General features: G+C 41.5%; 1 protein-coding gene across 4 annotated transcripts in view; it reads left to right on the top strand.

Moving 5' to 3' along the window:
* Positions 1–12,138, top strand: part of ncam2 (neural cell adhesion molecule 2) — a 277,334-nt gene that overhangs the window by 211,367 nt on the left and 53,829 nt on the right. For all 4 annotated transcript variants that reach the window (XM_027291621.1, XM_027291620.1, XM_027291622.1 and 1 more), the window contains exons 6-7: positions 1,694–1,811; positions 8,369–8,538. In XM_027291621.1, coding sequence (XP_027147422.1) covers positions 1,694–1,811; positions 8,369–8,538 — 288 coding nt within the window. The remainder of the gene's footprint in view (positions 1–1,693; positions 1,812–8,368; positions 8,539–12,138) is intronic.

Below are 12,138 nucleotides of genomic sequence, written 5' to 3'. Positions count from 1 at the left end.
GTTTTATCCTTTAAGGAGGATTTAATGGCCATTTCATAGGTTCTCATGGTTCTTTAGGTGGTTCTATTGGTCATTAAGTGGATCAAGGGGTCAGCAAGGAGATCCTAGAGTTCCTTTAGGAGGTTATAGTGATTATTCATGAGGTTCTAGGGTACCCTAGGAGGTTTTAGCAGCAACTTATAATCCTTCAAGGAGGATGTAATGGTCCTTTAGTAGGTTCTTGTTGTTTTTTAGGAGATTCAATTGGTCATTAATGGGATCTAGTGGTCAGCAAGAAGGTCCTAGAGTTCCTTTAGGAGGATCTAGGGGGAGTTTCGTAGGTTAAGTGAGGGTCTATGTAGAATATCTTTTGGAAGAACACTTTTCATCCCTCCAGTAGAGTTCAACACACTTGAAAAACGTCTGAGAAGCTCATGGTGGAGCAACACTTCACGAACACACTTGTGATATAAACATCTCAAGAATTTTCTCCCTTTCGTTAGAAATGTAGTGGAAACTACTATTTCTGCTACTCTGTCAAAACAACTGCTGGCTCACGGCTCAGTGACAGTCACTTCAGGTGGTGCATTCATTTGACGCTCGCCCTGTTTTTCTAGTATCGCTGTTCTCACCTACCCAACGGAAGCAAACTGAAGGCGTAAACACTCCAGAGCCACAGTAAGCTGCTCCAAACATGCTTTATCGTGGCCTGAGATTGCAGAGCCACAGCAGAGCAGTCATAGTGGGAGTAGAAATACAGTGCAAGCACAGGCTTGAGAAATGGACTTACCAGCTTGATAAACATGCCCGTGCCATAAAGCTGTCATTCTCCTGTCACGGAAAAAGCAAATGGAGAAAAGACTTTCCTTTTACTGAATGACGAGATGATGGCAGGGACACAGTACGTGTTCCTGACAGCGTTCAACATATACTCTTGATAAAGACATCAAGTCTGTTCTGTATCTATCCAGCTGTTTGCAGGAGATTAGCAAATCTGTGTGCTGTGTGTTCATGTTTAGACCAATTTACAACCACAAATATTCAACATTATCACAAAATGCAGGTGGAACAATATAGGGATTTCAAAAAAAGGACATCCTTCTTTGTTTGCTTCAATTTTCTTCATTGGTAGTCATAACCAAGCATTCTTAGTTGGTACTTGCACATCTTTCAAAAGCTAACCTTAAAATCACATCAGGCAAGCTCTTCTAATTTGGACTCTGCAGAAATTAGTCTGACAAGATGGACAATGGTTGGCTGGAGCTCAAGCACTTGACAGAGGTTGTTTGGTTTATCCACACACGAATAAGCACCGTTTCTTCTCATTGTTTCTGATGTTGGAACACATTTTCTTGTTGTTCTTCGCCGTTGTTTTTTTTTTTTTGGATTTAGCTGAGCGTTTCTGAATCAGACAACAGTATTATGGCAAAGGCTTCTCATTTGTGTTTTCTAACCAAAAGCTGGGTCAGAGGGTTAGTCGAAATCCCCTCAGGATTACCAACAGAAGTAGCATTTTCAGTGAGTGCCTACAGGCCACTCGCAAGGCCAATTTAATCCATTTGAAACTGTTAGCCTTCATTATGTGCCTTCACAAAGGCTGAAATTTCTTTTAGAATATAGTCAGATTTTGGCTTTTAGGGATTCAAACTATTAACTCTGATGGCAGCACTCCTCTCTGATTGTATTATTCTCTGCTCTGCTTTTATGTCTGCAGTCCCTCCGGTGTTGTCAGTGGCCCAGCAGTCCTTCAACGCCACAGCCGACTACCAGGAGTCGGTCACCTTTACTTGCATCACGTCTGGATCTCCTGACCCTGTGGTCACATGGCACAGGTACCTTCTACTTCCTTAATACCTTGGGTTGATCTCTGACATCCAGCTCAGAGGGATATTGGACAGAGAAATATAAGACTTTGAAAACTAGTGGGCCCTCAAAGGAAGAAGTGGGCATCAAATATAACCTTTCCACAGGATTTTGCTCTTTTGACGTTGATGTTTGGCGAAAAGGCCTCCCTTGTATTGGTGTTCCAATTTATTCTAAAAGTGTTGGTTGAGGTCAGGACCCTGTGGCCAGGTCAGTCAAATCCTTCCACACTAAACTGGTAAAACAATTTCTTGAAACATGAAAGCATCTTCGCAAAGCTGGGAAGCACAACACTGGCTTAAATATTGTATGCCGTAGCATTAAGAGCTGAACGAAGAGTTGAACACAAGCCACGAAAAACAGATACTAGAACAAACTGAACATAAGTGCTCCTACCGATTATGTAACCTCGCCAAGAAGATTATGTTTTCGGCGCTGCTTGTAGGTTCGTCTGTCAACGGGATTACAGACAAACTACTGGCCCAATTTTCATGTAACGTAGTGAAAGGGTGTAGCATGGGCCAAGGAAAAACATATGAAATGGGTTCTGCTCAACGTTTCTGCCACTTTAAAGGAAGTCTTTCCTTGCCACAGTTGCCAAGTGCTTGTTTGGGAATTGTTGAGTCTCTGTTAATAATGTTCTAAAAAGTATGGTCTAGACCTGCACTGCATAGAAAAAGTCATGAGGTAACTTCTGTTATGATTTGCCTCTATATAAACAATCTGGTGAAGTTAAATGAAAAACATAACCGCCTCCTCAAACATCTCTGTAGAAACAAATGCAGCAGGTATGTGAGAAATAAGCAACCAGGAATGAGTTTTTATCCAGATTAATTATGCATTTTTCGACCTGTGACTAATGCAGATCTGCAAAATAAAAATATTACCGGCACACGGGCAGTCTCATTATCATTGTTTGTCTCATATTTTAAAATGTGTACACTCAGCTCCAAACCAACCTCAGCAGAGGGAGGAGGGCAGAGGACCTTGCCGGAGGTCTGCGCCCTCCCACTTACAAATGTATTCATTATTATTTCCGTCCTTATATGTGTAAATATTTCCTTGCAAACAGCCCACGTACTGTGCATACAGTTGTAATGTTTTGGTTCCAGATCAAGTGGATATTCTAATTCACGGCTCTAACTGAGGTTTGCATCCCGCCCTCGCAAATTGTCCTGAGCAACCGCAGGATAATATTGCATGCCACGTAGCAACAGTGTGAAAACTCCGCACCTGAAGAGCGTTTGACACCGAACCACCACCAACACCACCCACCCTACAGCTCGACATCCAGTAATTAGCTTGCACACACTCAGGCAGGCCGTAGTGACAAGCTATTTGCACCTGAGCACACTTTATTGACATTCCAGTGAAGGTCACACCGTTTTCCCCTAGAATGGTTTCGTCTTCTAGTTAATTCATCTTAATGGCCCATAGCAATGTTGCTGTATTTTTTTTTAGCCCATTTAGTACAGATCAATTATATCTTACATTACTGCTGACTGTAAAGCATACTGTAGCGTTTTCGATTTTCCAACGTGCACTTCCTTCCTTCTAGGCAACTATTAATTTCACCACTTCAAACTTTTCCTGAAGTAATCCATCACAGCAAAGATTAAGACAGTCACATATTTTTCTAAGTTACATTATCGCTTGCATGATAATGTAAGTTTGCAGCCACGACTGCTTTATTATGCAACAATGATAAAACTTAGACAAGAGGCATCGGACCTTCTTTTAACTGTGATGTATAACCCGCCTCAGGTTGTTTTTCATGCCGTGGCTGATATGAATGGAAATCAATGGCTGCCCTGAAGGAACTGTAGGCAAACATCCGAGTACGCTTTGAAAAATTGGTTGTAGGTAAATTTGTTTTGTAATGAGGGAGTGAAAACATGCAAGATATGGCAGCATTGACCTTAAAATGTCAATATTGCTAACTAACTAACACTTAAATATAGCCCTAAATGTGAACATAATGACACATAGCAACATTTAAATGTGAAGTCTTAAACACCAAGACGTTAAAGTTATTATTTTCTGTCTGATCTTTTCAGTCTTTGTTGGATAATTGTTGAAAACTTGTGACACCGGTGTAAACCAGAGGCAGTTAATTAAAGAAGTATGCAGAAAAATGAGTTTTTGCCTACTAATATTGTGGCATTAATGCAGATTTGCACACAGATATATTCGCAACAAGATCTGTGACTAAAGTTAAATAAACATTTACTTTCAATTACTCATTTCTGCTCGCTTTAAATACGATTAAACATCCAGAAATCAATCAACAGAAAATGCTGCACGGCTTCACAGACTTTTATTGCTTATTAGTATCTAATCTCTCTGACATATGCTTAGCATACAGGTTTATTATTTCCATAACAAAATAATGGCAATCCTACATAAGAAATTATAAAAGAGCATATTAATTAAGCGATGTTGGAAAAGGTCATGTTACAGTATACTGTGAAATACTCATCGGTTGTGTACATAATGAGAAGCATCTGAAACTAAGAAGGAGGGACGTGCATCACTATGCGGAGGACAAAATAAATGAGAAAACACTTCACAGCTGGAAACAAGCTAAACTTTGTACGTCTCATTCATCTTGCTCTCTGGTCTCCAGCAGGAATTATATTTACTCCTGGGTGTGTTACCTTGTATTTCGGCAACAGAGAAAAGCAGGAAAATTAGATTTTAATGATTTAGCAGCAGGCATAATAAGATGCAGCAAATACCACAGTGAAGGGGGGCGAGGACTGTATTGATTAACTTTTACTTTCTTTCTGAGACTATCCATGTGACAGCTTTGTTCCTGGTTAATTATTCCATTCATTGTCTCTTTTCTGTATCATAATACCAAATTGAGTTATGTTTGGAGTGGTAATTACAAAAGGCAATTGAAATGAGAAACCTGTCCATGTGAGGAAAATGATTGTGCCTGCTCATTTATGCATCTAACCAGATTTCGGGTGAAAGAGGATTCAAAGTTCTGTGTTGACACTGAGATTAGTCTTCTAAAATGGCTAAATGGCCAATTAGGATATTTTTTTTAAAGTTCTGCAGCGATATTAATGTAGAAATATGACGTTTTAGAAGCTTGAAGACTACCCACAAGGCTAGCTTGCAAACTACTGGTGAAGGTGACGTAAATGACACTGATTATCTCAGGACCTGTCACTGGGTGCGACATATTAGGCAGTATAAGTGAACATCTTGAAAATTTGGGCAATCAAAAGGATTTGAGCAGCTTTGATAAGGTCCAAATTATCATGGCAAGACGACTGGGTCAGATCATCAAAATTGCAGTTCTTGTGCAGCGTTCCTGGCAAAAACCGGGACCACAACAAGGTCATTGGCGGCCAAGACTCACTGATGGGTTGTGGGAGCAAATGCTACTCCAACAGATGTGTTACTGTAGCTCAAATTACTGAAGAAGTTCATGCTGGTTCTGCGACAAAGTTTGTTGCGTTTGGGGCTGCTTAGACCCTGCCCACTCCTGAAGGTGCCAACAATGGACACACGGGCATCAGAACTCGACCACGGAGCAATTCAAGAAGGTGGCCTGTTCTGATGAACACATGGTACCAGGAAGGCAAGCCAGCGGAGTCAGTGTGCTGCTTTGGGCAATGTTCTAATGGAAAAACTTGGGTTCCTTGATACCTACCACCTACCTAAGCATTGTTGCAGACCATGTCCACCCTTTCGTGGAATCCTGATGGCTTCTTTCTGTAAAGTTCAATGGCTTTCTCCATTTTGGACTCTCTCAGGTCTCCATTCCCTCAAAAGATCAGCACTGTCCGGTGGGTTGCGACTGGCCAATGTGTTGCCAATTGTGCGACGATAGATCCAAACTAAGGTGATAAAACACCAAAGTCACACAATAAAAGTGCAAAATACTGTTTTCGGCAGTGGAGTTTGCTGAAAGCTTACTTTGTAATGTAACGGTCTGTCTCTGCAGGGATCCTTCTCATAGTTCAGACACAATCTGAGCCTGTCGGTGCAATAACAAGCACTGATGGCATGATAATTTGACATAGAGAAATCTTTATTCACTCTAAGTCAAGGTAAGTGTGTCATAACACCGAGCGTTGCCTCTTACTTTGGAGACGACTTCAACTATACATCAGCGCCGATCTTAAGCTCTGCAGTGTCCACCGACTGTCAAACATTTCACCGCATTCTCCTTCATTTCCCGGGTCAATAAGCCGTGCGCTTCAATCCAAGACCACAGAATTAAAATGCGTACATCACAACAAAAGAATCGGCTCAGGCGCAAACAACAATCACAACCCAATTTAGTTTTCCTTTTGATGTCATCCCTCCCAGCGTCCTCCAGCCTCCCCAGTTGCATTTCCTGTCAGCGCAAGGCTTCGCCTCATCCTCTGTGCATCTTTGGGTAATGGACTACCTGTCAGCAGTCAGTCAGTGTAATGACATTCAGCCCTGCACTGTCCGTTCCAAAGATGAGGCCTCTCTTCATTTCCTCTTTGGCTCGCCACAGTTATTATTACTTGGCTTTGGTGTTTCCTCCGTCGACTTTCAATTATCCTCCGCCTTGCAGTACAGTGAGGGTGGCGCTCGGACCTCACTGCACACTATTACAGCGTTTGTGTCTGAGTCTAGAAATCTGCTCGTTTGAAATCCCCAAAATAATAAGATTGTTTTTATTTTCCATCCACGCACTATAAAGTCTGAGACCACAGGGAAGGCTCTAAATATATTTCAAGGTTTGTATTATTCCGAAATCTCTTTTGAATTCAATTTACACGATAGCTTATGAGGTTAAAAAACATAGTGCCAGTTTGAGATTGAGGGCATCATCATCCATATTGAACGTGGTTTTATGCCTCTTCTTTATATATCAGAGCTAAAATAGTGTTTGGGCAGATTAATACTGAATTGCAGCTGATAATATTGGTATCAAAGCTGTAACACGTAAACATCAGATGAGCTTTTTCTCGGTATTCCGAAGTGATTTTATTTTGCTGATCTTCTCACTCCCACTTTATATTCCCGCGGCCGCAGGCGCCCACCTGAGAGCTGCCCCGGTTCAACCACTGGAGTGGCTTCAGGTTAAGTGCCTTGCTCAAAGACACACAGATTGCAGCTGTTAAGGGAGCAGAGAGCATTACTTATTCATTTTGTCTATCTGGATGTTCTCAGCTGATCCAAGAGTTCAAACCACTTATCTCTCAAGCCTGAATCTCTGACCTCTGGACTCTCTGTTTACACCGGATCAATTTGAGGATATCTTCTCTAACCTCTGCTTCGAACTTCACACGTTTTTACTTTTCGTTTCTTTATCTGTCTGTGTGCACTTTACTAAATCGCTGAACAATGCGCTTGATGTATACTATCATGTTCTAATGGCTAAACTTTAAGCAGACACACTTTAAGCATTCGATCTGAGGCAACTCGTCAATATAACTTCAACATTCACTCTTCTTTTTGCTCCATTTTTGGTCTCCACCAGCTCTAATATCTAAAATATCTGGCTTTTTAGCTCCACTATGTGCACCGGCAAAACAAAGCGCTAAAAGATGCTAAAACACTCCATAAAATCAGATTATAATTCTCTGTTGGTGACCCCTTTCACATTGTACATCCTTTAAGAAAGTCAGATCATAACTTTGTTTACGTGTTCGTTAACAATCTAAAATTGTGCTTGATCCCGCTCATGGAGCTAATCTAATACTTTTTCAGCCTGCGTGCAGATGGCGTCAAAAAGCACCCGTGAGTTCACCTAAATCTGCATAATCACAAGAAAAAATTCAACTTCCTCCCAAAAGCAGCGATCCCTTTAACCTTACAGATTACACGGCTGGTTAGGCTGCAGTAAATAAACAAGCGGAGAGCGTGGGGTGGGGTTGTGAACCCGCTTCACACCATTATGCTTCTCCTATGAAGCTTAAATATAGACATGGATCAATTTAGTTGTTGCTTTTTTTTTTTTTTTCTTGACTAATTTCCCCACCGAGTCCAATAAGGAAAGACATTAAGTCAGCACTGCACTCCAAACCACACCGGAGTCATTTAGTAGGCGCCGCAGTCCATAACAGAGTGTACACAACAACACGAGTGAGCTCAAACATTGACGGAGAAATGTGGAGGAGATATGTTTCCGCATGGCAAAGCGGAAGCGTTTGAAGAATTTCAATGACACGCTACAAATGATTCGCTGAACTATATTTATTTTAATGATACTATGTCTATGTAAGACAATACTTTCATCATATTTAAAAGGGTTTCTATAAAAAAAAAAAGAATGTTGCCGTGTTCTTGTTTGTTTATGTGCTGTAGATAGAAATAGCTTCAAAGTCAAGCTCTCCACACTTAGCCTCTCTTTTATGGGATCAGTTGACATCCGAAGTGCTCAGATTATACATGTATAACATCAAAGGTGCTCTGCTGTCTGAGCTTTGCTGGGTTCAACTGTGAGGCAAAGAGTTGGGTGTTGGTTGCGGTATTTTTACTTTCCTCCCGACGCTCATCTGCATCGGTGTGTGCTTCTGTATCCGTGCAGGAAAATGCAGCAGCTGGAGCCGTCGGAGCAGTACATTCTCAACAGGCTGGAAGGTGGGCGCAGCATGCTAACCATCCGCAACATCCGGCAGGGCGACGGGGGTACCTACACCTGCAAGGCCACCAACAAGGCGGGATCTCAGGAGAGGGAGCTCTTCCTCAAAGTGTTTGGTAAGGATGTCGGCAATCAAACAGGAGATCAGCGACCATTGCGTCTTATTTTTTGAGTTTCAGATTGGAAACGACTTACTGTGCTGAACTGACATGGCATGCATTCCTGGTAGAAAACTGAGTTTTCTAAACCATTGTGTGTCCATCTTCTAAGCTGTACCTTAAACAACATGACCCCACCAACGCAGCCCCATGAATGTATGGTATGGTTAAACCTTTTATGTTTCAGTATTGCCGACAACTTGCCGAACCACCACGATAAAGGGCTTTCATTGTTGTTTTGGTCAGTCTCTCGATACGTACATAGATTTCACCCACTGATTGTACCACCACAACGAGGGATGGACTGATCTCACTGCTATCTCACGGCTAAATCCAAGACTATTGCTGGGCAATCTGAAGCCAAAGAAGTCTTTGCTGTGAAAGAAAGCCAGTTCATTACGCAGAATGAGACGATTCTCTTCAACTTGTTTCACTAGAAAGAACCACACCGTCCACAAGATCCATTTAAATGCCTGAGATTGTGAGTGAAGCGAGAACTCTTTGGTCTGTTGTTGGGAATCTTCAAGTCGTAGGACGATGGACCCTGTCAGGACCCTGTACAGAAAGACATGGTTTGTTGGACCGGTGCCGAATACGAGAGCTAGAGGGTATTTATAGGAACGTTGGAAGTCAATTAACGTTGTCCTCATTATCAACAATCTCTACCAGCGTCAGACACTTGTTGGAGAAAGTTGCATTGCTATAGCGCCAACGTGTAGTTGCTTGAACTAACTGTGAATCGTCCTTACAGCAATGGTTCACCATGGTTAATAATTATCTAAAAACATCTTGTGCTTTTATTTTTGTAATTTTTGGGTGAACTGACCCTTTAATGCTGAAACGCTTCCCATCATTTAAAAAGTTTGTTTTCATTCCACGTTATCTTCCAAACCTTTTAGATGTAATGGCATTGTCCATGACAGTGAACTGTGTTTTATGTGGATCCATAAAGCTTTATTGTAAGGACCTCCACACACACACACACAAAAAAACTGTTTTTCAAAATCACAAATGTCTAAATATGGCCTTCAGCCCAGCACAATAACAACTGCATCAATATGATATATCCCTGCTGAAAGGAAATATTTCATTTATCGCTTCAGATTTTATTCACTGCACCCCTAATAAAAAATTTCAATTTATATTTTCATAAACCTGCTGGCTATTTCCTCACAGATCACTCGGATAGTTCACGTCCCGCTCATGAAAATGTATGGAGATTTGTGCTCGAGTCATCAACATCCTTTTCCGAGATGTGAGAAGCGCTTGTTCTTCAAAAATGCACATTTAAATGAAGAAGCTAAGAGGCTGGGAGGAGCCGAGCTTTTCACTGTGCGGCGGGGGAAAGCAGTTGTAAGTTAGTTTTATTACCTCTGACAGCACAGGCGGGTGGAGAACAGGGCATTTAAGTCAGACAAGATGTGTGTGCAGGTGTGTGTTATCCGTTCATGTCTAAGCATTGCAGCGCACTGTGAGAATCAGTGCTTCATGTTTAAAATATAAACATACCTGATGGTTTTTAACATAATATATGTAAAAGCTTAAATAATAGGATCAGAAATGGTGGAAGACAAAGGTGGAAAATCTATTTTTCTGAGTCGAGACAGCAGACGATGGGCAACGAGTTGCTAAAAAGCTGCAGCAGCTGTTGTTCACTTTCACAGATGGGTTTCTACATGTTGGACCCATGACCATGAAGTTGCCACAAACAGGTTATTGTGGCGATTAATTGCTTGAAGCCTTTTCAATCCTGTTCCACGTTCACGGGCTTGAACGCTTTAACATCTGGAGGCCCGGTATCGCCGTGCAGAGTGCCGTCTGTTTGCTTTGCAGAGAAATCAGTCGGCAAGCTGAACTAACCTAACTAACCGTCAGCAGCTTGGCATCAGTACTGCAAGCATGGTAGCATTAAGCACTGCACTGTCTAATGCTATGCTAAAGCTCTGCGAGGCTAAACGAACACAGTGAACACCACATCTGTTGACCTTGCAGATCTTAGCACTGGTATCACAAGTAATTTAGCATGCTAATGTTAGCATTTAGCTCACATAGCAATGCCTATAGCCATGCTAACGCTCTGAGAGGCTAAAGACACGCTTGTGCTTTGAGCTAATTAGCGAGCTAACAGGCTTTAATGCAATGAATATGGTAAACACTATATTTGCTCCTTATTAGCATCTTTGCATTGGTATTATGAGCATCTTAGCATGCTAATGTTAGCATTTAGCTCACACAGCCATGTTAAAGCTCCGCAAGACTAAAGACACTCTTGTGCTTTGAGCTAATTAGCAAGCTAACGTGCTAAAATGATGCAATGAATATGGTAAACACTATATCTGAAGCATCTGTTCCCCATTAGCATCTTAGCATGCTAATGTTAGCATTTAGCAATTAGCAAGCTAACATAACCTGATGGACATTATATCTTCTAACCATCAGAGCATTAGCATTGTTAGTATGTTGGCATTTAGCTCACACAGCAATATCTATAGCCACGCTAAAGCTCTGCGAGGCTAAAGACGCTCTTGTGCTTTGAGCTAATTAGCAAGCTAACATGCTAAACTAAACACTATATCTGAAGCATTATGTCTGTTCCCCATTAGCATCTTAGCATGCTATTGTTAGCATTTAGCTCACACAGCAATGCCTATAGCCATGCTAAAGCTCTGCGAGGCTACAGGCACTCTAGTGCTTTGAGCTAAGTAGCAAGCTAACATGCTAAACTAATGCAATGAATATGGTAAACACTATATCTGAAGCATTATGTCTGTTCCCCATTAGCATCTTAGCATGCTAATGTTAGCATTTAGCAATTAGCAAGCTAACATAACCTGATGGACGTTATATCTTCTAATCATCAGAGCATTAGCATGTTAGCATGTAGCTTACACAGCAGTGCCTATAGCCATGCTAAAGCTCTGCGAGGCTAAAGACAGTCTAGTGCTTTGAGCTAATTAGCAAGCTAACATGCTAAACTAATGCAGTGAATATGGTGAACACTATATCTGTTCCCCATTAGCATCTTAGCATGCTAATGTTAACATTTAGCCACACTAAAGCTCTGCGAGGCTAAAGACGCTCTTGTGCTTTGAGCTAATTAGCGAGCTAACGTAACCTGATGTACGTTATATCTTCTAACCATCAGAGCATTAGCATTGTGAGCATGTTAGCATTTAGCTCAGAGAGCAGCTAGTGCAGTGGCTAATAGCTGCATTGCGACACTTTATTTCTTTTTTGTTTGTTTGTGTATTTTCCCATTGTTTCCACGGAGAAGTGTTTGAGCTATCTGAGGCATCAACAGTAAAATGTCAAGTTGTGTAAAGCCTCCATTTCCCAGCATTCAGCAGTCACACAGGGAGGAATTCATCATAGGAGACGCAGATACACAAACGCAGCATCCACTTTAACGGGTTTTTCATTATTTTCATCGTGCAGCTGCTTCTCTTTCTACTACAAATATATAACGCACTATTTTACTTGTAGAAAAATGTAAGCAGACAGCAAATTTCATCACCTCTCATCACAAAGTAACACATCGAACGCGTGACAGGTGCTTTT

This window comes from Larimichthys crocea, chromosome XIX (genome assembly GCF_000972845.2).
Source record: "Larimichthys crocea isolate SSNF chromosome XIX, L_crocea_2.0, whole genome shotgun sequence".
Classification (NCBI taxonomy): Eukaryota; Metazoa; Chordata; class Actinopteri; family Sciaenidae; genus Larimichthys; species Larimichthys crocea.
The sequence above is the reverse complement of the archived record's forward strand: the minus strand, read 5'-3'. Positions and strand labels throughout refer to the sequence as shown.